The sequence below is a fragment of the Acomys minous genome, assembly GCF_964271855.1.
Source record: "Acomys minous genome assembly, chromosome: 8".
Taxonomy (NCBI): domain Eukaryota; kingdom Metazoa; phylum Chordata; class Mammalia; order Rodentia; family Muridae; genus Acomys; species Acomys minous.
The window spans coordinates 92431194-92458982 of NC_140489.1; the positions used below are offsets into that span (position 1 = coordinate 92431194).

Sequence of the window (27789 nt, forward strand, 5' to 3'; positions counted from 1 at the left end):
GTAAACTATAGCTGCCTATGTGGAGGATTTGCTTATTGACACTATTATTTTCTATGTCTCTCTTAAGGGACTTGCTGGATTATATTACTTCTAAAATTCAACTTAAATTTCAGTACAAATTTCCCCATGAACTTATCACTTTTCTCAAAATAGTCCAAAATAATTCTGAGTCACTCTGATACTTCATTTCATGCACATTCACTCATCTCTACAAATGTAAACATTTTAAACTTTCAAATTGTTTTCACTTGAACTTCACATCAATCTGCCATGTGGGGATGGACAAGCTGGTCCTGTGTTTAGATGCCACTGGCTGCAGTGCTATGGCTGGGAAGGAAATCCAAACCACATGGCCTCCTACCACTTAGTCACACCTCGATGTGGTCCACAGCCAACTTTACAGCAAACATTACTTGGGAACTTTTGCTGTTTACAGTATTTTCAAACATTTATTTCTTTTGTCTCTCCAGCCCACCCTGAATCCTGAAGACATAATTGGTAAGTGTAAAAGCTTTCAGCACCTGAAAAGGCTAAAAGACTTCAGGGGTAGCTTTGGAACCTTCCTTCTTCAGTATTCAACGTGATATTGCAAAATATCAGACAGGCTGGAAAACCTAACAGCATAAATAAGGCTCCAAGAACTCCAAAAGGGACAGTATGAAAAGTCATTCTATTTACCTCTGCAACAGTAACAATTCTTCAAGGGGTGAATAAAGTGTGGTTTCTTTAAAGAAGCTGCTATGGAGGCAAGGTAAAGATAAATATTCACAAAAAGTCTGCACACTGCTACTGCTGCACATAAGGAGGAGTAAGTCTACTGTGTTTGACGGTTTCCACTTTGGTAAAGCTGCCTGTGAAGTTGTAAGCAAGTGGTATGTTTTCCCCTTTAGGGCTGTTATTTTGAGATAATTTTCTACTTAGCATTTTCAATTAGTAGCTTAAAAAAAAAAGCCTGCACATTTGAGAACCAGTCTCCATGAAGTTTGGGATTTGATCCCTGTGGCTTTTGCTTCTTTAACCCATGAACCTAAAGGTCACATCACCATTTTTAATTGATATCTTTTCAGAACTTCAAAAATGACACCAAGACCACACTTCCAACCACATTTACGACAACCACAAAAGTCAGATGTGAGGGAAAAACAAGTCTGAAATACACTTGTGTAAATGTGAACATGGGAAATGGTGTTGGACAGGCATAAAATAAAAACAGATTTTACTGTATACCATCTTCTCTACTTACACTTTGGGGTCATATGTTGATAATGTATTATATATTAAAATAAGATAAAATTAAGATAAATGTTAGAAGAGGGAATAATTTCCTAATACCCATTTGCCAATCATTATAAAAAACCTGAAAAGAGAACTGTAGGTGAGTGAGGCTGCTCCAAATGTCACTAAAGCTGGCTGGCTCAGGACAACCCTGCCCTTCATAAAGCTCAGGCAGGAAATTCTTTCAGTCTACCAACAGTAGCATCTCCACATGCTTAGCCACAGGGAGGAGAGAGAGATGAGAAAGGATTGAGGAACCAGAACCAGGCTGCACTGACAATTGAATGAGAGCTAAGTCTCGCTGGGTGTTGTTATAGGGAGACAACAAATTGAAACCACTTTGATTTCAATTTCCAGGATGATTCATCAAGAGTTTGTCATATTTAATTCCAAACTCAGCAGTGCCGTTTGATGTAGAGGAAGATGATGAAAAGACTCAAATAATGAGTCATTAGTCTGTGGAGCATACCTGTGTACTCAATGCATCTAGCTCCAGTGCCTACCTCTCCTTCCTTCCAGTCTGCCGGCTAGACCCCATGTCCGCACATCTGAATGTCCCAGCATCCTAATGTCTCACTGCACAGTGTCACAGACATGAGGACAAGTTGTAGAGGCTTTGCTTGACAAACTTCCAGAGACCTCTGACTATCCAGCATGATCTGTAGACATCCAGAACACCTGTTGATGTTTTGCTTGACAAAGTTCCAAAGATCTCTGGCTGACCATCACTGCCCTTAAATATTTATATGGTCCAGGTATAATTTTGTCTAAAAACTACCTTGAAATCTAACTTTTCTCCTAACTGTCTTTCTCTCTATTTCTCACTTTAACTATGAGCCCTAATGAAATCCACACAGGGAAAACTTTTTCCCACAGAGAATGTTGAAAGAAGGCACCTGGCCAAAGGCTTGAGACAAGGAGAAACTTCTTGGCTCTGACTGTGTGCAGTCAGGCAAAAACTGCATGGAAGAAAGGGCCTTGACATAACAGTACCTGGCTAGATATTGTTAGCTGTAGAAAAGTTTCTTTAGAATCTGCTTTGAGAGCAATAGAAGAAGGTGGGCTTGGAACGTCATGCTTTACAGATATTTTACAATAGAGGGCCCCTTGACAGCTAGCCTAGGCTTAGATAGCACACCTGCTGGTATGGGACTGGGAGTAAGTCAAGATTTTTCTTTATGAGAGAACATTTAGCTCAAGTTATGTTGCTATGACAATCATGTAAACACAATGACTTTATCCCAGGGTAACTTATGATTAAACTTTCCCAAGTATTATTTAAGAAATAGTAATCAGCCCATGCTGACCACTGTTTGGATATTAATTGATTTTTTTGTTCTATGCTTCTTGTAGGTTATACAGAACTGTTTGTATTTCCTTGTTAGACTGTTCTCTTACTTTGTTGATTTTTGAATGCTCTATTAATTCTAAAAGATGAGAAAAAATCATGCTGTGATCTGTAATGAAAAAAGAAATGAACTTCATTTTAAATAAAGTACTGGGGTTGGCCCAAAGTCCTCCTGGGCTTTAAGACCTTTCAGTTTGCCCTGCATATTCCTGTGTCTAGTATTTATTTTTTCCTCTGTTCCTCAACTTCTCCTCAACAGCTGGTTCCTCTAGCTAGTTGTTCCCCAACGGTTGGTTTCCCTTAACCAGCTGTTCACTGCCAGCTCAATTCTCGCTACCATGGATCCACCTAGACTTTCTCTTCTCTCCTCTTCACTGGTTCCAAGAGCTGCTATGTGGGAAAACACAGCAATCGACAGATTCCTGAATTTATTTACATGCCAATTCACAGTCACTGAGTATGTACAGGGAATCAGGTCCTGAGGATACAGGAAGCAATGCATATTTGCCCTCAAATATAGTCACTGACTTGAGAGGAGACACATGGGCATCGTGTACAATATTCTTAAAGAGGCTTTTGCCCTGAGGACACATGCAAGAACTAAGGGGGATGGGAAAAAGAGGTCAATGTCTGTGGAGGAGGCAGAAAGGGCACGAGAGGAAGTACCTTGGCTCAGATTCACTTGTCCATAGTGGGGAGGAGATGGCTGTGAAGAAGGGATTAAATCCATACAGCCACAGAGGGACACAACAAGATTTTAAGTTCTGAGAAATATAATTTCAAAATGGCTAGAATATAATCTATGAAACAGGCAATGTCAGGAAATGTCCTTGGAAGGATACGGAAGAGACAGCCAGTTCACTGGGGGTTTATCTGTCATGCACAAGGGCTTAGATTTCATATTAAAGACACAGAAGCACATGGAAATATCCTGCTGGGAATTTCCATTAGACTTGCAATGCCAGAAAGATCACTCAGGTCCAAAAAAAAGTGACACTCCTTCTTTTGTTTAAAAAAAAAAAAAAGCCAGAGTGGCAGCATGCCCACGTAATGAGCAAAGAAAGCTATGACAGGATGTCGCTTTCTACTGAAGTAACCTTGAGCGAGTCAGCACAGCCCTTTGAGTCGTTTTCTGCAAAGAGTTGTCCCCTGCACAATGGAGCTGCTCAAAGGACCCAAAGGAGGATGGATGTGACGGCATTTTAAAGCAGACAAGCAGCTGCAAGGCTCACTTTACATTTCTACTCTGCACTGCACTGAGCTGACTGTTTCTACCCTTCCTGACACTCTCTTAGCGGCTAGAAAGGCCTGCAGCTGGACAGACTTCAGTTCATCCCTTTACCTCAGCTCAGGCAATTCTTTTATGCTTTGAAATGTATAGAGTAAATTTTTAAGACCAACTCAAATACCTTGAGGTAAGATACCACAGTATAGATGGCAGAACAATGACATGTCTGGGGCTTTGGTGTTGTCATTTCCTATCCAGAATATTCTCCCTACTGGGAGCTGGACAGTGATGCTCATTCTTTACTCAAGGTTAACCTTTCCCAACTGACATCTCTCCTGAGGCTGTTCAGGATTGCACAAACGCACCCTCCTCTACTTCCCATTACTTAGCTTTACATTTTACTCATGCTATTATGTGGTAGTTTGAGTGAGAAATATGTGTGTTTGAACACTTGGTCCTCTGATGCTGGCAGTGTTGGAAGAGGTTATGGAGCAGTCAGGAGACACAACCTTGCTGGAGAAGTACATCACTGGGGCCTGCAGTTGATAGCCTCACTCCACTTCTAGCTCACTCTATGCTTTGCATTCTCACGGAAGATGTGATCCCTCAGCTCCTGCTCAGGCCTCCTGCTGCATGCCACCTCTGCCATTATGGACACTCCCTGTGGAATCCAAAGCCAAAATAAACTCTTTTCATGGGTAGCTTTGGATCATGGTTTTCTACCAAAGCAGCAAAACAAAACCAATACAGCCCTGCTTTCCCAGAAGAATGAACCTCCCGAGTGGGGAGGTGCTTTCTAAACTGCACTCACTATTGCCTCCTCCAGAATACTGCCTGGCACAAAGCAGTCAGATGCGGACAGTCACTGAAAACACAATGTCAACCTTCCGAGGTGTACTGCAGAATTGCCAGTTTTCAACCACATTCCCAGAAATCATTTGTTAATTACCCCCTTCATCTTCCAGGACTTGCTGGAGGCACTGGAAACTCTAACAAACACAACAGACCATGCCTTCAAATTCCTCATTGCCTAATGAGTAAAAAGTATAAAAATCTTTACAAAGTATAGTGTGCACACCATGACAGAACAGGACAGGGTAAGTGTGTGAGGAAGGCCTGCACAGATGGTCAGTGCTGTAGGAAACTGCTCAGGTGAGATGGTAAGCACTCCTGAGAAGGACTTAGCGAGGGCCAGATGTGAAAGTGAGGGTTAAGTTAATCTAACAGTTTTCTACGCACTTAGTAACTCAGAGATAGTGCATGCTTAGAATGTTTGGCTTTCAGTACAGGGGGAAAATGATAATTTTTACCAGAATTTTCCTCCAAAAATTCTTTAGAGATTTTTTTTTTTAAGCGAAACTAACAACAGGTGAAGGTGTGGCTCTGTTACAAGATTTCTGACTTTCTCAAAGCTATAATTTAGAGTATATCCTGGATTTGTCTTTGGCTCTCTTGTCGGCTGCACCCATTACCCTAATCGATATCTGATGCAATTCTTCTTTTAAAAGGTTTTATTTTCTATTTTTTTTTTACAATTTCATAGATATGCACTTTGCTTATTGACCACTCTCGTTGTCCTACCACGTATGTCAACACTTCCCACTCCCCACAAACTCTCACATGTCATGAGTTTTGTTTTATGACCCAGGGTTAACCTTGATCATTTGATGACAGTGGGTTTAGAGTTATTGTTGAAGCATAGAGGGCTCTCCAGAATGTACACAACTGAAGACAGCAAGTGTCTTCTATAATCTACTGATAAATAATGCCCTTCCCTGAGTGTAGATGGAGCTTTCCTGTTGATGTGAGGTCATGGCTGTGATAGCTGGGCTGAGACCAGGGAAGGGTGCTGCTTAGCCCTGCACACAATCATCCAGCTCCTACAGCCGCAGCTCACAACATACTCTCTCTTCTCCCCATTTAACTTATTTTATCTTTTAATTAGGTATATATGCATGCCTGTATACAGGGATATGCAAAGGACAGCAGGTGTTTGCAGATGCAAGAAGAAGGCGGGCCTGGATCTGCTGGAACTGGAGCTACAGATGGTTGTTAGCTATCGGATGCAGGTGTTGGGAACTGAACTCAGACCCTTTGCAAAACCAGTATATGCTCTTAAAGCAGGGGCCATCTTTTCAGCTACTTCTCACAACTCTCTTAACCAGATGGGGAGAATATCTGAAGCTCACTGAAGCTGGGCATCTTCCTTGTTCCATCCCAATGTCAGAGTCATAGGTGCTATAGGTACAGCTAGTGAAAAATGGGCTGAGAGCTTTTCAATCTTTTGAATTCAAGTGAAGTACAACACAGAGCTACGTATATGGCAAGATGCTTGGCAGGATGCTTTGCTGTAGTGGTTAATTTTCATTGTCATCTTCATTAAATGTGGAAGCTGAAGCTCTCAGGAGATTCGTAACTCCTGCTTCTGAGCATAGCTGTGTTTCCAGCAGTCATTAACTGAGGGGGCTGCCTCAATGTGGCTGGCACTGTGCCATAGATCAGAGTCCAAGCTAAATGAAGAGGGAGGAAGACGGAATCCTATACACGGCCACACCCTCATTTCTCTGCTTTCCCATGCCATGAGGGGACCAGCCTGTATGGCACACTCCTGATGCCTTGATATATTGTTGTTTTAGGCCCCAGGCAATAGAGTCACGGACCCAGATCTAAAACTGAGCTGTTGTATCAGGTTAGTTTCAGCAACTGACACAGAGACGGCACAAGAAAATTGAGCTGTGCCTCTGGCTCAGCTTCACTGTGACCGTGAAGTCTAGAATCAGCTTGTATGGAATGGTCCCTTGCTCTTCTCCCACTATCATGTACAACAGGCATATTACTCCTGTGCCACCGAGCACAGCAAGTGTGCACCTGCTTTTTGTTTTCTGAGGGCCTACAGCTAAGAGTTGCCTTGACCCTCAGGAAGACACTTAGAACTTGGGAATTTGAATAGTGCTACAACTATTAAGACTATGGAGGCTCTTGGTGCTGGACTGAATGCACTCAAAGGTATACAGTAGATGTGAACTATTCAGGGGTCATAGTGGAAAGCTGTGACTTAAAGAAATCTATTTGGCTGTCACACTGATAAGAGGTGGACTTATATTCCATACACTAGGAGACCAGATAAAATAAAAGGGGATAAGAGAAAGCTCCCTCCTCTCTCAGCAACTTCCACCATTGTTCCTATTATCAAGATGTGGGATGCCTCCCTCCAGCAATGGGGTCAACCAAATACGAACTCAAACCTTGGAACTGTGAACAAGGGCAGCAGAAAGATTTCTTCTTTTAGAACTGTTTCTCTTGGGTCATTGCAGCCATGACCAAAGCTAATGAACACAATGACACAGACTAAAATGGAAGAGAGGATCCTCTTTTCAGCCATGCACTGCATGTCAATGATATCCGCTCAAAGAACTCAGTCAAACACACTCGGAGATTTCAACTGATCTGGAAAATATTCAAGTTTACAACAAAGCACAATGCATTTGGAAAAGTAACACTTTTCTAAATGTTCCAAAGTGTTTCAACAAAGTGGTGTCTTGAAGCAAATTACTTGTTCCTTTTCTGTATAATAAATACTAATGTAAATAAACACAAAATAAACTCACCACATGTCCCTGTCTAGTTCTAGTTAAGCTCTAGGATAACATACCTGTACAGGTTTGAATTACAAAGGCCCCCAGAGTCTCATAGGTTTGGATACTTAGCTCAGAGTTGGTGGCACTGTCTGGGAAGGAGTAGGAAGTGTGGCCGTGTTCGTGGAGGTGCATCACTCAAGATGAGCTTTGAGCTTTCAAAGGACTCATGGCACTCTCAGTGCCTCCTGCTTGCAGTTTGAGATGGGAGCTCTCAGCTGTCCCTGCCTGCATGCTCTCACTCTGCCATCAGGGTTCCAATCCTCTGGGAACATAAGCCAAACTAAATGCTCTCTTTTATTAGTTCTCTCAGTCATTGCCTTTTATCACAGCGATAGAAAAGAACCTATCCCAAAGAAGCTTGAGGGAGGAAAGGTTTGTTGTGGCATTTACTTCCAAATGATCCTGTGCACCACAGCAGGGAGCAGGCATGCTGGCTAAAACTGCTGTGGACATGGAAGCAGTGGATGGCATCATGGTTTGTTCCCATCTAGAAAGATCAGAAAGTAAGGAGCGTGGGCCATAAGAAGAAGGAGATTTTGCCATCAATCCTTGCCCAGTTGTCCCCCTTTGCTACATCAGTCAGTTCCAATGGCTCCCAAGCCTTCCAAACCAATGTCACTCCCTGGGAGACAAGTATCAAACCTGTGTGGCTGTGTCACGTGAAGGCCATGAAACTCCTTATATACAACTACTTCATTCTCTCAATCAGTACCATGACCTATTGATATGTATGTATTTTAATTTTTTTGCAGTGTTGGGAGTCAAACCCATTGATTTACCATTGCTACATCCCCTGATGCTATTTGCTTACTTAGAGCAACTTTATGTAAAATTAGTATCCATAACTGCAGAAAGTAGCAGTGCCAAACAAGAAAAAAAAAAAAATTAAACATCCAAAATAAATACTGGGCATTTAGTGAGTATAAGAACACAATGCTATTTCTTAGTTAGGTACTATTGAGATAGATAAAACACATCCAAGAGCAACTTATCCCCAGCAATGGCTATGTCCTAGGAAGATAACCTGGGTTCGCATGGTATACTCATGCTCCTTTTAAATAAAAATCGAAGATGAGAGCAATAGTTGTTACAAGTAGAATGTTTTTCACATATTTTAAAGGTCTAATTTATTTAGAATGGTTGTTACACTTAGAATTTTGAAACACCTATGGAATTATTTTTTAATCTGCCTTGATCCAGAGGAGGAAAATCTTGCTTCATTAAAATTTGGATATTAGATATGTGCACATTGTAGCTGTGGATGTCTGATCTATTTACTTACATAATTGAAGTTTTCTTAAAATAATCTAATACAAAAATAGATCATTTTCCACCTGGTCATTACAAGTACATCACACAAGTAAACTTGGAAGATCTCCTAGTAGTGATCCCTATATGTTTGGTCTACAACAGCAGTATAGTTAATGCTGTCACTCAGAACTTAGCAACAAAGGAGCGCCTGAAGCTTGTGGCAAATGCGGACATGATCACATTCGCACAGTTCCTGCCTTCTTGTCTTGGATTACAAAGAAAGGTGCAGTATCACTCACAGAATCACACTGCTGCCTGAGAAGGTTACAGTCAGCTAACATCCCAACAGAGTCTAGCATCCTCTGGAGACCTGCCTATGGGCATCCATCCCTATGGGGGACTATCTTGACTGTGTCAGTTGAGATGGGAAGACCCACCACACAGTGAACCACTTCCCTGGACTGTTAACCTGTACTGACACATACAGGGAGCTAACAGCGCATGAGCATTATCTGTCCCCGTTTGTTGATTGTAGACAGAGTGTGAGTAGCTGTTTCCAGCTCCTGCTACAATCTCCTGCTGCCTCAATAGCTCTGCCATGATGGCTTACACCTACCTTGAGCTGTGAGCTAAAGATAAACTTTTTATCCCTAAAGTAACTTTTGTCTGTATTTTATCACGAGAACAGGAAAAGAAAGTAAGCCATTTACTATGCTAATGAGCTAGCTTCTTTTGGAAATGTGACTTAAAATTAATTCTACCTGTTAGTCTCTCTTAAGAACTTAGTAAAATCATCTTTGAAAGAAAAAAGAGAGAGAATTAGGATTCACCATCCGGATTTACCTCTTCACATTACCTGGGAAGGAACTGTGTCTCACAGAAAAGGCCAGCACTGGGAAGACTTTGCACACAGGAAAAGGGGTTATTTTGACTATTTCAGAAAAGCTGTTAGTTGTCTCACTAGTAGAATAGAAACCTTAAGGACTCACTCGGTAAAGAGGATGACACTTGTCCCTGAAACATGGAGCCAACCGGGAGTAGATCTGAAGGCTGTAGTAGTACGCTGCCAACTGGAGAGACAGTGCCGAATGAGTCTGCTTCTCAAAGCACTTGTTAGCATCCAGCACCTAGGAAGAAGCACCACAGAATCAGCTCAGCTAAAGCAAACAGTGAGAGCACTAGAAACCAGCACACAGGGATAACCAGGACTGCAATACAAACTTCCCATTGCATCAACTTGAGCCCATCATTACATGAGCGCAGAAATAAAGTAGACCTTCCTATATAAAAGCAGACTGAAAGATGAGCAGTAAAGTTAGCATTATAGAGTTTAGTCGGGATACTGACTGGGCCTTTCTGGTACCTAGGAATTATCAGGAAATGAGGACACATATAATACACAATTCACTGACAATAACTCCCAGGATAGACCTTTTGTTTATTTAAGTTCCTTGTTGACGAGGTAGGCTTACCTGTGGTAAGGCAAGGAGATAAGCAAGAGCCAATGTCATGTCATTCGGCAAAGCATCACTTGCTAGTTGCAAAAGAACTGAACGTAGAGGGGATAAAAACAAACAACGTATTACTCAGGGTGGAATGTGCTATTGTTATTTTGCTAATTAGCCATTCTGTCAAAACTCCTTCTAGACATTTCTGTTTGTACACATGGACCTGAGCTTCTCTCAGCCTTTCCCAGAAAAGCTGCATTCTGCAGAGGGCAGTGCTCAGTAGACAGATGCACAACTGGTCACAGTGCAGGGAGTGAGAGATGAGTACTCAGCCTGAAATGAGACAAAGTCGCCCACCCCGATCTGTCAGGGGCAGGGACCCAGGGGAAGAGGAGGCAGAAATGATCTCAGAGCCAGGAGAAGGGGAGGAGTCCTGTGGAACACTGCTTTTGCAGGTGACAGTGGCTGGGGGAGGAGGATCACTCCTGTTTGAGAATGTGGCCTCCAGTAGGATCACCCATGCTCAGGTGAATGGCCCCTCCCATCACACAAGGAACACAAACTGGACTTAATGGAGAGAGACAGAGAGAGAGAAGACTGGGAGGGGGCCTGTTTAGGGAGCTGTATGAAAAACTGGAGAGGAAAGTGGATGGTACATAAGGTCATGGTATAGATAGATAGACTGACAGAGGTATATAGATATAGATAGATAGATAGATAGATAGACAGACAGACAGACAGACAGACAGACAGACAGATGTTATCTTTTTAAGAATAAAAAAAACTTTAAAAATTACTTTGCCTAAGGATCCATGGGACATTCTTCATTAAAAGTATCATACTTTTAGTCTTGTATGACTTCAGGGGACAAATAACTTGCTGCTTGAACTGTTCATGAAAATTTACGTGGCACTGACTTAACACAGATCACATACAACTATATTAAACAGTAAACTCTCCATAAATGGGAAAATTATAAGTGTTACTAACTCTTGAAACAATCCTGTCAGAGCAGTTCTTGCAACTCAAGCATAAAAACAACCATGATGGTCCTCAGAATGCAGTCTTTTTGAAGATGAGGATACTGCTACAAAAGCATGTGTTATCAAGAACAGCTAACTGGGGTGATTACATGAATACGATAAGACCGAAACAGTAAGACAGCTTTGTTAAGGCCTGCAGGGGTGGCTCAGCGGTTAAGAGCCCTAGATGCTCTTCCTCAGAATAGATGTTCAAGTCCCAGAACCTACATGCTAATTCGCAATTACCACTAGGCCAGTTCTAAGGGATCCAAAGCCCTTTCCTAGTCTCTGTAAGGACCAGGCACATAAATGGTACAAAGATATACAAGCATTCATACAAAATACCCATGTACATGAGATAAAATTAAATGAAAAAAAGCTTTGTAATTTAAGGTAAATCTCTAAATTATTACAATGATGATGATTTTGTTCTTTCCAGGAACAAACCTCCAGCTCACGATCCACAAAAAACAGTTTTTCCACAAAAATTATTACAAGCAACAACCTGCCAATATCATGACTTTAATAAAACAGTATATAGCTAGTCAGTTCTAGGTTTACATACAACTTGTTTTTATAAGAATATATTCTATTTATTTTTGGCTTTAGTAAAATTCTTTGAAATCATATATGCTGACAATGTGGATTTGTTGTTAGACACACACACACACACACACACACCCACACCCACACCCACACCCACACCCACACTTAAAAGATGTACTCAGTCCCACCATAGAGCTATTTGCACCTCATACTTGTTGCTGCTTTATTCACTACAGCAAAGAATTGGAATTAACCCAGCCGTCGATCAAAAGATGATGGGGACTGAGAAGTTGGTATAAATATGATGGAATACTAGTCAGCTGTAAAACATAAAATAAAATTACAAAGTTTGCAGGAAAATGGGTGGATTTAGAATGTATAATATTAAGCCAGGTCACACATAGAAAAATCTGCATGCTCTGCACTTGTGGAATCTAGAAGTTAATATATGCACATATGTAAACAAATGTACATGTGGATACAGTCCAGCAGGAAGAAAGGAGAAGAAGGGCTACCTACTAAAGCACGGGGATAGACTGAACGCAGGCAGTGAGCGTGAGTCATGAAGGAAGATACACAGCTGCTTTGTGCTAGCTCCATCTGTTACGCATCTTTCCTTGTCTGTGGTGGGTAAGTGCACACACACACACATTCTACGGTGAAAGTGAAAACCCAGTGTGAGGTTCTGAAGGCTCCATGCAGACTAACTGGATAGAAGCTCACTGGACTGGAGAGGTTTTGGACCTCCTTAATTTCAGTGTGTGTGTGTGTGTGTGTGTGTGTGTGTGTATTTGCAAAACTTTTAAATGAACTTTTTAAACAAAAACATACTAAAATGAAAGAGAATACTATTTGAATAACCCAAAGTAAATGAAGCTTGATTCTAGAAATGTACTGCAGGATACCCCCAGGAGTTTTGCTTTACATGGGCTACTGGTTGGAAGAATACAACCTATAAGTGCCAAAGGTTGCCCTAGAATTCAAATTTTCCTGTTGTGACTCATAGGAGCACACATAGTTTCTCAACTATGCCTCTTGCAAAGTGTTCTGTATCTGTAAAGAAAGGATTCACGGCTTATGTGTTCTCCAAGCCTCAGGAGCCATGTTCAGGCCTCCACAGAAACCATTAAGCTCTACAGATGTTTTCTAATGAACAGATATTCATTTCAAAGTCCGTTTCCAAATGCTCCCCCTCATTTGGGATCAAGAGGAACCTTCCCTAACTAGACAAGGTCGTTGCCATTCAAGAATGAATGGGTTACAGCATGAGCAGGAAGCATTTTTTTCTCTAAACTAATAGTTTTAAAGTACAATACAATTCTCCGAGGGACGGGGGAGCAGGGACTCCTTCTGATATGCACTCCGGTGCTCAGAGATTTGATCACTTCCTCTTGGCAGGACAGCCTTATGGGCCCACAGAGGAAGGGGATGCAGGCTATCCTTATGAGACCTGATAGGCTGTGATCAAAGGACAAGGAAAAGGAAATAGGGTGGAAGAGGGAACGAGGGTGGTAATAGGAAAATAGGAGCCTGGGGGTAACAATCGGGATGTAATGTGAAAAAATTTATATAAAAAAGACCAATAAAGCCAATTTTATTAGCAGTATGATGAAGAAAATATAAGGACACTGATATAAAATATCAGATTATTTTTGGATTGTTCATAGAATCTCACAAAGAGCTATGCAATAAGTATTTCTACCATGGTGAGCAAAAAAATTTACAGTATAAAAAGCCCAAATCACCTTTTTACCAACAACTATAGGATCAAGACAGAAGTACAGGAGAATGAATAGGTCCCTGAAAACTTCAAGCTTAAGGGTGAATTACAACATGAGCCATACATTGTGGACACCTGAACATAGTAAAAGGAAGCATGCAAAGTGCATGCTGAAGATTCTGGATTATTTAAGAAAAAATTAATTGTATATTACAAACACACACACACACACACACACACACACACACACACACACACACACACACACACCAGCAAAGGGACTTAATTTCCCAGTTCTGATCCATATCTACCTCATACTATCCACTGTGCAGTGTCTGCCTAACAGTCGTCTGGGAACCTTATTTTAAAGGAATAACAACAAAACCAAAAACAAAACCCAACAGCTCTTCACATATTAAGAATTGTTCCCTCTTAATTTTACTTATTGAAGTCTTTTCAAATGTGACCTTTAATTGAAACCTGACCTAGTTTATTTCTATTTCTATTCCAATTTTCTTCAGATCATCTCAGATTATCTGAAGCCACTCATCTCTTCCCAGGATCCCTGAGGGAGAGCCTGTCTCACATGTGTGGCTTTGCTGCAGTGAGTACAGGACCTGTCTTTCCCAGAGCTGAGGCTGAAGCAAGCCCACCTGGAAACTTAAGTCCCATCGCTAACCATCTTCTCATCACATCTTTATTGTAACATTAACTCAACTTCTCCTTGATTTACTGGGCATTTTGCTGTTTCCACAAACTAAAGCCCCATCAAGGCATGAGAGTTTGTTAGCACAGCAGATGTTCCTAAGAGTACGCCTACTATGTGGAAGATACTCCACAACAAACAAATAAGGCAGCAGAAAAGGAGTGCTGGCACTTAGAAGAAAGAGCCTCCAGCAAACATCTCTGAAGGTAAAAACTTCACTGAATTCACAAATTCTAGAAAGTTTATTTTAAGCCAGGTGCAGTAGTGTACCTTGTAATCTCAGCACCCATGGATGCAGAGGCACGAAGATCTCTGTAGGTTCAAAGCCAGCCTGGTGTACAAAGTGAGTCCGGGACAGCCAAGGCTACACAGAAAAACCCTGTCTCAAAAAAACCAAAAACCCAATGAAAGCAGTGCTAAGAGGAAAGTGCATAGAACTAACTTCCTTCATAAAGAAACTGGAGACATCTCATACAAGCAACTTTAACTGAACACCTGAAAGCCCTGGGAAAAAAAGAAGTAGACACACCCAAAAGGAGAAGACAGCTGGAAACAATCAAACTCAGGGCTGAAATAAATAAATTAGAAAACAATTCAAAGAATCAATAAGCCAAGATCTGCTTCTCTGAGAAAATAAACAAGATAGACAAACCCTTAGCCAAACTTACTAAAAGGCAAAGGGAAAGTATCCAAATCAACAAAATCAGAAATGAAAAGGGAAACATAATGACATATACTGAGGAAATCAAAAGAATCATTAGTTTTTACTTCAAAAGCCTATATGCCACAAAATTTGAAAATCTAAATGATAAACTCCACTTGCCAAAGTTGAATCAAGATCGGGGAAACAAATTAAACAGTCCTATATCCCCTAAGAAAATAGAAGTAGTCATCAAAAGTCTCCCAATGGGGTATCAAGTCTCTTCATACCCTATGAACATATACAGGGGGAGGTAATCCCCCTCAGTAACAGTCATAGGGGAGGGGAATAAGGGGAAAATGGGAGGGACGGAAGAATGGGAGGATACAAGGGATGGGATAACCATTGAGATGTAACAAGAATAAATTAATAAAGGAGAAAAAAATTAAAAAAAAATCATTGTACCAAAAAAAAAGTCTCCCAATGAAAAAAATCCCAGGTTCTGATAGATTCAGCGCAGAATTCTAACAGATCTTCAAAGAACTAATACCAATAGTCCTCAAATTATACAACGAAATAGAAGCAGAATGATAACTACCAAACTCTCATTCTACGAAACCATAGTCACCTTAATACCTAAGCCACACAAAGACCAAACAAAGAAAGAATTTCACACCAATTCCCCTCATGAACATTGATGCAAACATACTCAATAAAATACCCGCAAACCTAATCCAAGAACACATTAAAAAAATCTCAATCACCATGACCAAGTAAGCTTCATCCCAGGCATGCAGGGGTGGTTTATTACATGGAAATCCACCAATGTAATCAACCAAATAAACAAACTGAAGGAAAAAAGCACATGATCATCTCATTAGATGCCAAAAACGCATTTGACAAAATCAGACATTCATTCATTCATGTTTAAAGTCCTATAGACAGCAGGGATACAAAGCACATACCTAACCATAATAAAGGCAACATATAGCAAGCCAATAGCCAACACCAAACTAAATGGAGAGAAACTTAAATCAATTCCACTGAAATCAGGGACAAGACAATGCTGTCTACTCTCTCTGTATCTCTTCAATATAGTACTTGAAGTCCTACCTAGAGCAATAAAGGAGATCAAGGGAATGCAAATTGGAAAGGGAGAAATCAAAGTATCGCTATTTGTGGATGATATGATAGTATACATAAGTGACCCCAAAAATTCTACCAAGGAACTCCTACAGCTGATAAACACCTTCAGCAAAGTGGCTGAATACAAAATCAACTAAAAAAAAGTCAGTAGCTCTCCTGTAGTGAAATGACAAATGTTCTGAAAAATAAATAGGAAAACTACACCCTTCACAATAGCCACAAATAATATAAAGTATCTCGGTGTATCTCTAACCAAGGAAGTGAAAGGCCAGTGGATCTGGATACAGGGGGCCTGCACAAACAGATACACCAACCAAGGAGAAAGGATACAGAGAACCTAGCCCCCTGTTCAGATGTAACCGATGGACTGCGGATTCTCCACATGGTGACAAGAGCGGGGACTGTGATTGAACCTCTGACATGCACTCGGGTGCCCATGATTTGATCATTGCCCCTTGGCAGGACAGCCTTGCGGGCACACAGAGACCTGATAGGCTGTGGCCAGACAATGGGGGAGGAGACCTCCCCTATCAGAGGTCTAGGAGAGAAGAATAGGGCACAGGAGGGAGCATGGGAATAGAACAATAAGAGCGAGGGGTTAACAGTCACGATGTAATATGAATAAATTAAATAAATAAATAACAATAAGTATATAACAACAAAAAAAGAAAAACAAAAAATTAAATAAATAAATAATAAATTAGAATATATAACAACAAAAAAGAAAAAAAAAACAAAAACAAAGAACAAAATTTGAGAAAGTTTATTCTAAAAAGAGCTATACTTCTATCTCAGATACAAGTCCCAAACTGTTACTAACATTCCTGAACATAATTAATACTTACATAACTTATCGATGGATGGATGGATGCATTGATAGATGGATGGATGGATCAGGAAATAGGCAATTTTCATGCACAAAAATCACACTTGAAGTTTTATTTAAGTGTTGGAGGTTGGTCTGATGTATTTTGATGCTAATTACTGCTTGCTGTCTCTGCCCTACCTGTACCTTGCCTAAGAGCCTAACCTATTTGACCAATAAAAGGCATCACACCTGGGCAGGGTAAATGGGCTAGTCACGGCTAAGATTCCCACTTATGGGACTTAAGTCTTCCTGTTGTGAGTTTCAGCACAGAGAAAAAAGCCTCAGACTTTATGAGTTCTGCTGCACATTACGTAGGACCCCTGCGCCAGCACATTCTGGGACCAGCCAGTAACTGAACACATTAATGAATGTGCTGCAAAGCATTTCACACTCTCACTACAGAGGATAAGCAGAGACAGTAATAGCCTTGTGTCAGCTTAGTTCAGGCTTATATGTCAAACAAGTTGCAGAAAGCCCTTTGCTTTTCAGAGCATCTTGGATTTGGGGTCTGAGCATATTGGCCTTTTAAGTGAAGAGTAAGTGAAGCACAGCAGGCAAAGGGCAGAGCAGTCTCTAGCACACAGGGTGCTCAGCGGCTGCCCTCCCCTATCAGCGGCTGCCCTCCCCTATCAGCGGCTGCCTTGAAATGCTGCTTTTCAGTTAGGACTTGTTTTGATTTTCCCTCAAATACTGACAGATGGTAAGTCCTTCCTATGATAGGGATTACAGTGGTAAAAGTGGCTGTTACTTCCATTTGATATGACCATAATTACTAATGAATGAGTAATTGCATATAAGTAAGAAGACCAATTTACTCAAAAGGAAATGTACACTCAAACAGCCATCCCTGAGTAACGGTGTGCACTCTGTTGCACTCCTACACAGCACTCAACAGTCAGGTCAATCAGTCGCCCTCATCTTCCCTGTGGAAGATGTCTGTGGAGATTTCAGAGTCCCAGTAAGTCCTTCTTTTCCTATGTGCCTTCTGCCTACACACAAGCCACGGGCATCTAGGGAAATAAATTCTTCCTTTGGCATATAGCCATTCTAACACCTCAAAAACATTCCTTCCTTTGCATTGTTCATCTTACAGAACTGGTCCAGCCCATGGTATTCACTTCCTTGATGTGCATTCCTGGGTTTTACATCCCTGTGTCCCAACTGAGAAGAGAGCACAGGCTGTGAAACCCAATGGTCCCCCTTTATCTTCACTGTTTTCACCTTTCACTATAGCACTGCACAATGCTAGGTGACTCTGTCAGTGAGCTTCACCAGCATGAACTTTCCTTTACCTGTCCCCAAATGATCTTCTTCTACCTCTTTTTCCCTGAGTGGTAAAGGTGAAGGTGGATTCATTTCTTTATCTTTGTCCCACTTTACCGTTTATCCCCTAGAAAACACCCTCACAATCTGGTCTATTTCCCTTTTCCCTTAACAAAGTAGTTCTACTGTAATGTTAATCAATCATGTGTAACTGTGTTCCTCTCCAGATCAGAAAAACAACAAAAACTTTTCCAGGTCTACCCATTGTTTAAACAATGAAAGCTAAAATATCTTATTTGGGCTGAATGTGTGGTGACTATTATTTGTAGTTTCTGAGGCCACTCAACACAACTTGCTATTCAAATGTGGCCTGTACTCACATTCCTGTATGCAACAAGAATAAAATGGACTAAAATAAAACTGCCTATCATTTTTTAAGATATCCGTTTTAATGGGATATATATTGGACTGATGCTTTGCATGAATTAGCACCCAAACCAAAAAAACAAAACAAAACAAAACTCTGAAACTTGCTAATGTTATCTCAAATCTTACATATATAGGCCAAAGTAAAAGAGCATTTATATGGACAGATGGGAAACAGGAAGTCCAAATAAGAGTTACCATCAGGGAGTCAAGCATGGTGGTACACGCCTTTAATCCCAGCATTCTGGAGGTAGATGCAGGGGGATTGCTGTGAGTTCGAGGCCAGCCTGGTCTACAAACATGAGTTCAGAATAGCTAGCGCTGTTATACAGAGAAACCCTGTCTTGAAAAACAAAAACAAAAACAAAACAAAATAAAACAAAAAAAAGTTACCATCAGTACAAATCAGGCTGTTAACATCTCATGCTATCAGAAGCAATGAACTAGCCCAGTCTGCTTGTTAATGTGTGGTCCTAATACCCCCAGGACAAATCCCTTGAGGTAATGGAGGTAACATTGCTAGACGGAATGACATACAACTATAATTCTCATGGCTACTGGTAAATGGCCATAGGTGGCCTGTGTTTCTTAAGTCCCCACTTAAGTCCTTGCTCTCTGTAACTCCAGTGCCACTATTGCTTCAAGTTTACTCAGACTTGAACATCCTGGCCCATTTTAATAGGTTTTTAGCATCTATTTCAAAATTCTCTACACAGGCTAAGAGATGAGATGACATCCTGAAATCAGCCCTAGTAAAGGGCCCTTGAGATTTATATTCCTTTCTAGGGAACCGTGTTTAGTTCTCCTGTGACAGAATTCTCCTTGTCAGATAATTCTACGAAAGAAAATGCAAGATAAAATTTGAACAGAACAGGTAGGAAGACAAGGCAGGATGGAACAAAAATGTGAAGGGTGCACAGGAAGTGAAAGGTACCCCTCCTCACCCCTGCACACTGGCTGCACTTCTCAACAAATGTGAAGAAATGCAACTCAACCAGCAAGATCAAAATGGCTGTAAAGGCTGCTATAGAGTGAGACCAAGAGCTATGTCTGAGTTAAAACAGCTATGAGCAGTGCCAAGGCCAAACTATGTGCAAACTGGTTCAGCCTTATCAGCACGTCTTTCTTCCTAAACCCAACAGTGCACCTCATGAGCCACATTACAGTTCCCTTTACAAAGGGAAATTCCCTGACTTAATATTAACTATGCCACTGTACATTTACAAACTTCAAATTTTACTTAATGTTTAACATTTGCCTAATCTTTAAACCTATTTACAATTTATTTCTTTTCATCATCATAATCTCAGAATTCACAAAATCATCTCTACAACATTTGTCTGACACAGGACTCTCTTAAGACAGCCCCACTTAAGCTTGGGTGTGTACTAATTTATCTTCCTTTACACATCCCAACTCTGTTTCTTCCATCTTCCTGGACGTCTTTTCTGAGGCTTTCATGGAGGTACAGGCTTCACCCGAGTGAAGCTTCCTAAAGGGGACCTTTCCATGCTTACCTGGCAGCACTGAACTACATCGACATCTCCCACTGACCCTGACAGAGGTACTGGGAAAACACGAAATGACAGAACCTGGAAGTAGCTGCCACTTAAAGGAATGGATGGTACTGGGGAATCATCCATTTCCAGGATGGATTCTATATGGAAGGTATGACACCATGCTGTACTGGTCAGAACCCATAAAACTGAAGAACGAGAGCCCACAAAACCCGTATTTAAACAGTAAGAGAGGGTCGGCATTTTCTTAGAGAAGGAATCAAATGCACAATCTTTAATTCAGCGATTCCAAATTCCAAATCTGCTTAACTGAAATAAAAATATGTCTCCAAGACATAGCAGCTTCTCATAACAGCCACAAGTAAGAATCTGCCATGTCCTTTCAGAAGAGAATAAACAACCTGTTTCACACTCATATAATGAAGCAGAGAACAAAACACTCAATAGCAAAAAACAAAAACAATGTACTAAAAGATGTGACATAGACAGATTTCAAATACTCTCAAACTAAATTTACATAAAGAAAGCGCACACCAAATGATTTCACCTCATACATTCTACAACAGTCAAACCGTGTGTAGAGCGGGCAAAGTCAGAATATGGGTGCCTTACAGGGCATGGGAAGCATGCTGACCAAGAGAAGGTCGCAGATCTGGGGTGAGAGTAAAAATCTGTTTATTGATGGGATAGAAAATCACAAAGGCACTGGCAGAACTCAGTTTCTGCTTCACTGTTTATAATCTTTATCAGTAGTAAATATTAACTCTATATCAAAACCTTCACAGTATAATGTTGAGGAGAGATGTGTTGTAGTGTTTGCAACCTACCTTGAAATACATAAAATAATAACTTGAATTTGTTGGTAGAAGAGTAAAGAAATAACTACAGTATGTACAGTAAAAGATAAATTGTCAATTCTAGGTGAAGGTCTAAGGATCTGGTCAATGCAGAATTTTTTCAATTTTATTACAAACAGTAAATGATTTAATAAAGTTTTGGAAGTAAAAGTCTTCACGTACAAATAAACATGTCAAATGCTCAGTCTCACTGTTGGCCACCTATTCCCGACAGAAGTTTCTTTCTAGAACAGTTATGTAAGTCCAGGCCGCAAGCACTCAGCCAGCTAGTCTCCTAACCACCCAGATACTTTACTCTAGAAGAACCACAGCTGTCCAGGAACCACCCCAGGACAAGACCAGGGAGAAAGGATCATGTCCTGTCCCTAACCACTACACAGCAGGCTAGGATCACATAACAGTTCTCTTCCACATAAGATCACAACTCATCAATCTCTTCCACACCATCACAGGGCCTCTCCTAACAGACTGGCCATTAAATTGACAGGAAGACTGGGAAGGGAGAGCCCCATGCCTTTCCCCATCCCAGTCACCAAAACTTTCTTAGCGCTTTCACTGGGAATCACGAGATGCTGGCGAAGGGTCAGGCATGCCCACATGAAAGAACCATCCCAGCCTTGGAATCAACATCTGACCAACTTCAGAGGAGAGGATAGACAGACTGAATGAGCGGCTTCACAGGACCCACAAAATTCCATACTGGCTGAAGAAAATCAATTATAGGAACTTTGCATCACAATTTGAAATATATATATTTTAAAAAGAGTTGCTCCTGGTGGCACTCAGAGGAAGGACAGCAGGTTACCAAGAAGAGACTTGATACCCTATGAGCATATACAGGGGGAGGTAATCCCTCTCAGGAACAGTCATAGGGGAGGGGAATAAGGGGAAAATGGGAGGGAGGGAAGAATGGGAGGATACAAGGGATGGGATAACCATTGAGATGTAACAAGAATAAATTAATAAAAAAATAAAGTTAAATTTTAAAAAAAATAGCTGCTCTATTTTTAGCCATGTGTCTGAGTTAAATTTGCAAGGCTAGTCTGCAAATCAGATGCAATGCATTCTCCCACAGAAGTCGTACATCAGAAATCCAGAGGCCTCTGGAAGGCCCTCCGTGATGAATTGCATTCCAGAACTAAGCGCACAGAGGAAAGTCACCCAAACTATTGATTTGGAAATCATTAGCCATTAAGTCATTCTTCAGCTAAAGAAATAATGAAACTTTTTTCATCAAATTTATTAAAAGATTCTAAAAATTCAAATCATCAGGGGAAGTTAAAAGTGTGCTATAATCTATGTCAAAACTCATCAAGAATCAGATTCCTATCACAACTTTAACTTTAAATTTAGTTTCTATTATTCTTCAGTTCTGCTGAGTTTCTGGAAATTAGGTCATATTATAAAACTATTGTTCATAGTTTCTCTATATGTTAGGGTTACCCAAAGACACCATATTTGCTAATTTTGAACATGTTTCACAAAAGATAAATCCACATACAAGAGGTTATTATTAAAACCATTTCTATATTAAATATACACAGCAAATTACAGGCATATACAAAATATTATTTTTTTAGCCGTAAAATGTTTTTATATGCAATAATATTGACTATTTGAAAAAACAAAAACTCTTTGAAAGATTTAAATATGAAAAACTGTATCAGGGCACAGAAATAAAGCTTTAACCCTGAAGTCCTAAGGACTCCACCAACAGCACACAAACCTGCAGTCAGGCCAAGGGAGAGCACACTCTAAATCTACTGACCCAAGAACCACAATACCCACATGACCCTTCCTCACAGCATGGAGACATAACTGCTTTGCATGTCCCAAATAGACCACCCTAGAGCTTCCGGCTTAAGTGTTAGTGCATGTAACAGCTGGAGACAGCTTCAAGTTGAACAGGACAAACTGAAAAGATGCACATGGCTTCTTTGTGCTGCCAGGAGAAAGCATCCAGAGCACAAACCTGGCAGAGTTTGAAGAAAGAATGTGTGGTAATTGGGATGAACAAATATAAGAAAAACTACACAATAGACTGAAGTATACTTTCATAATCAAACAGGCCCAAATCTAAATATTCTGAAAGAAATGGTCTCCAAATTCATCTGGAAGCTTCAGAAATTCTTAAAATTCTCTAAGTGATTCTCATATGTAATAAATAAAGATAATTATAGAGGTGGGTCCTGAGCAAAAAAATAGGGCTTCCTCAAGACCCAGCTATTCCATTCCTTGGAATATACCCAGAAGATGCTCCAGTACACAACAAGAAAATTTGCTCAACCATGTTCATAGCAGCCTTATTCATAATAGCCAGATCATGGAAACAGCCTAAGTGTCCATCAATAGAAGAATGGATAAAGAAACTATGGTACATATACACTATGGAGTACTATTCAGCTATTAAAAACAAGGAATTCCCGAAATTTGTGGATAAATGGATTGAGCTAGAAATGATCATAATGAGTGAGTTAACCCAGAAGCAGAAAGACTCAAATGGTATATACTCACTTATATCTGCATATTAGCCCAAGGAGCATGTCCCACGAAAGCCTTCACTTACCAGGAAACTGAGACAGAGGGGAGAACATTCTAGTGGGACTCTAGATGAGAGAAGCATGGGCGAATGGCAAAGTAGAAGGATCCAGAGGGTCCTAGAAACCTACAAGTAGAACAATATGATAGGCAGATTTGGGCCCAGGAGTCCCCCTCAAACTAAGGCACCAGCCAAGGACAATACAGGCAGTAAACCTTAAACCCCTACCCAGATCTAGCCAATGGTCAGAACACTCTCCACAGTAGAGTGGAGAGTGGGATATTACTTTCTCACATACTCTGGTGCCTCACCTCTGACCATGTCCCCTGGAGGGGGAGACCTGGTGGCACTCAGAGGAAGGACAGCAGGTTACCAAGAAGAGACTTGATACCCTATGAGCATATACAGGGGGAGGTAATCCCCCTCAGGAACAGTCATAGGGGAGGGGAATAAGGGGAAAATGGGAGGGAGGGAAGAATGGGAGGATACAAGGGATGGGATAACCATTGAGATGTAACAAGAATCAATTAATAATAATAAAAAAAAAAGAATTAACAAGGGCAAGGTGGGAACCACCAGATAAAGAGGTTAGGAAGACCTCAAAGCACAGATAAACAAATGATGTCCAATGTGACTTCATCCAAGAGCACAGTGTGGGGATGGATACCTACTCTAGGAACCTCCTTTATAGATTCAGGAACTGGAACAATATACAACAACAAACAATAATTTGCTGACAATGTCTACAGCTTTTAGTCAGTCTATTCGCGATGCTACATGTGGCAGCACAGAGACCTTCCCCACCACTTTCACACCATTGCCTCACTGCCTGTCCCTTTATTCAAATGAACAGAAATGGCAGACTTGGGACCCACGGAGAGACTACTCTACCTGACTCAGCCTACTAAGTGCAAGGAAGCATTAAAGAAAATATATTCCCTACACTGTAGTATCTGCCTTAAGGGAAAATAAAACTGTCTTTCTCATTATACTTTCCCCAGACTTTGCTGCACACAGCCAAGTGCTCTGCTGGCCTGGCTGCCTCGGGCCGGGCTTCTTGGCAGTTACAGGTGCCTAGTACTAAGTGACAGAAGGCTATGCTAGGATGCTCAAGAAGCTTTGCCCTCATTGCCTCCTTTCCTTCTCACGTATGGCCTGGAACAGAACTGGGGGCTGGAGCTCTAACAGCCTTTGAACCTCGAGAAACACTGATCACAAAGGGCAGGCAATCAGGGAGACAATACTGAACAAGCATCGAGACAGGTGAGATGGCTCAGCAGTTGAGGTGTCTGCCCACAAGCCTCATGAACTGAGAGTTAGTCTTCAAGACTCACCTCGTGGGTGGAGAACCAATTCACAAGGTGTCCTTACACACACACACACACACACACACACACACACACACACACACACACACACAAATGTATTTTAAAAATTACTTTTAAACAATGCTTAGAAACTCCAAAAAAAATATAAAACTAAAAATAAGTGATAAAAAAGACTAATAAGCTGTCTTTAGTAAACTTGCATATTTCTCTCTTTTCCAAAACCCTCTACCTAGAAACCTATGTCACTACATAGAAAAGTCTGGAGGCAACTACAGAAATAAACACTGAGCACAGTGCACTGTTCACCATGACAATTAGCAGCTTAAATAAAGGAATTGTATATTATTCATCTTTAAAATGTATATCAAGAAAACAATAAGAACTCAATAGATAGTTTTGATGAATGGATAGATGCCACTAGGTAAATCAAAATCACTGAGAACTGTGTTTTTCCAAACCGCTCACACACTCCTTGCTCTTCCAACAGGACCCATGCCCTACTGCAAGATCACAGCCTGCCTTACCTTCCGTGGTTGGAAACACTTCTGTTTTAGCCTCTGCCAGCTTCCCAGTTCTCAGCAACACTTCGGCAAAGCTTTCCACGGGAACCTGCTGATAGGTGGCATGGGTCACTTCAGATGACATAAAAGTAGCACTTTTCTCTTAGAAAACAGGATTGCAGAGTTGTATGACTTCTGGTGAGTAGGATAACTATTTCTCACTACTGCATGTTATTTTATTTAGCTTTTTAGTAAATTTTCATCTTCTCATATGTCATGATCTATACGGAACAAATCCCAGAACCAATGACCAACATGATAAGAGCCAAGCCCAAGATGGACTTCAGGAAAATTGTAGTTTCTCCTTATGCAGTGTATAATATGGCAGTAAAGCCTGTCTTCTTAAGCACACTGTCCTTACCTCAGTGACAAAGGGATTAGCAATGACAGACTCATAAAACGGATGGCATCCTTGTCTTTCTAAGTCATCATTGGCCACAGTTCCCATTTGATATGCTCCACCAAATTCCTGCCCCTAAAAAGAACAATAGAAAGAAAACTAAATTAAAAGAGAGACCAATGGGAGTGGGAAGGAAGAAGGGGAAGGATGGAAAGTTGGGGTGCTGACTCTAGGAGAAGTTATCGGTGTGTTTTGTACAACTAGGACAGAGTGACAGATATGCCCAGCAGAAGAGTTGAGAACAGTAGCTACAGCCTCTGAGCAGCATTTCAACACACCTCTTGGCGTCCCTGGCCATGCTGATATCAATGAATCACAAACAGTGGAGCCGTGAGTATTACACAGACCTAGTTTCCTACATCACAATTAGAACAACCACCCTAAGATGCCACTCTGTGTTGCTGCTCTATTCACAAAACTTCCAGCGGCTCTGAATAAGGCAAGCAGCCATGACACAGAATGGTACACAGGACATTAAATGTTAACACCAAAGGTGGTGTTCCTCTGCCAACCATGATGGTTTTGTAATACATGCTACTTAAAGGCCTATGTGCCTCCTTCCCACTGTAAGGGCCCCTCAAGGTTGGCTGCTTGCTGAGGTCTTATTGGTTTTCCAGGCGTGTTCAGGTCCACGTGCTCCCAACTCACAGTGAGCCTTTCACCGCCTGGAACCCTTCACTACTATTCCCCAATCCTGCATCCTTAGGATTATTAGTATCACGCCTGATCAGCTAGCACCTATTGCCCTGCCACGGTCACTAGACTCCTTTGCTTTCCTCAAACAGATGCAAAAACTCCTCGTGGGGAAAGTTAAGTAAGAGATATCTTTGCAAAGACTACTGCAGACTTTCTGGCAAGCACAGTCCAGGAAACAATGAAACTGCCTATGTTTAATACAATGATATATTACAAACACACCTTCAGCAGAGTGTTGAACACCTTTAACACATAGGCCTTCAGAAAATAAAAAAGAGAATCTACAAGTGAAAAACCAAAAACTATGACAATCATAATCCACTGTGACACATAGAGGAAGAGGCAGATCTATCCCCATGGCAATACAACAAGGCCACTGTCTCAGTAACTGGTGCCTCCTTTGCCAACTAGGCAGCTGTCTGCCGCTGCAGTCCCTCTTTCCTGAGCCATCCCCAGGTAGACCATCAGCGAGTCCTTCAAACACTTCCCCCAACTGCTCCTTCCACTCTCCTCACAATTACTTGTTTTCAACACCTGGTATCCTCACCTGGAAAGGTAACTCAGGACCTATCACTGCATCCCCTAAGAGCACTGCCTTCCCATATAGGAATTACAAGACCTCATTAAGAAAAGGAGCAGTACAGACTCTCCAACAGCTGTCCATCTCATGCAGACACAATCCTTAGTCACATCACAGTCTCCATGAGGGTTTCAGTGCTAACTTCCCCACTGAAAGCCACTCTCCATGCCTGTATGTTCTACAACGTGTAAGCATGTTTCCCACACCAGGGCTTTGAATTGGCCCAATGTCGCTCAATCACATTTCTGCATGAAATGATTATTTTCTTTAAAAAAAAAACAAAAACCTAACTTCCCTCTAAATCAAAACTTTATTCTCTCAATAAAGTCATTATTCACTGAACTTTTTCAAGTTACCTTTTTAAACTTATTCTCACTGGTTTTCTCCAGAAGCAACTTTGTATCTATAGGCCATATCAATTATACAGAAGTTGTCACTATGCATGCAGTGTGCCTTGATTACAAACACACCTTCAGCAGAGCCTTTACCGTTCACCCCTCCCACCTCCCTTCTACACGTCCACTTTTTAGCTGAGGTCCACTCTCAAGCCTTCGAACAAGAGGGCAAATGTGATCATTGTTTTTCTGAGCATGGCTTATTTCAATTAACATGATCATTGACAGTTCTATCGGGTTTTTTTTTTCAGAAAATAAAATCTCCCTTTTGAATACAAACCACATCTTCTTATTCATTTATTCTTTTGTTGATAGGTGTCTAGTCTGTGCCCATAATTTGGCCGTGTGAATGATGTCATAGAAACAGAAGCATGCAGATAAAGCTGCAGCCA

At 41.0% G+C, this 27789-nt stretch overlaps 1 protein-coding gene across 2 annotated transcripts in view; it reads right to left on the reverse strand.

The window, feature by feature from the left end:
* NBAS (NBAS subunit of NRZ tethering complex) overlaps positions 1-27789 on the reverse strand; it is a 302855-nt gene that overhangs the window by 111855 nt on the left and 163211 nt on the right. Inside the window, exons 37-40 of one of the 2 annotated variants that reach the window (XM_084791395.1) lie at positions 25688-25801; positions 25291-25375; positions 10213-10289; positions 9730-9867 (exon numbers count right to left, since the gene is read on the reverse strand). In XM_084791395.1, coding sequence (XP_084647521.1) covers positions 9730-9867; positions 10213-10289; positions 25291-25375; positions 25688-25801 — 414 coding nt within the window. Of the gene's footprint in view, positions 1-9729; positions 9868-10212; positions 10290-25290; positions 25379-25687; positions 25802-27789 lie in introns of both variants that reach the window. The other variant, XM_084791394.1, reaches the window with a different exon arrangement.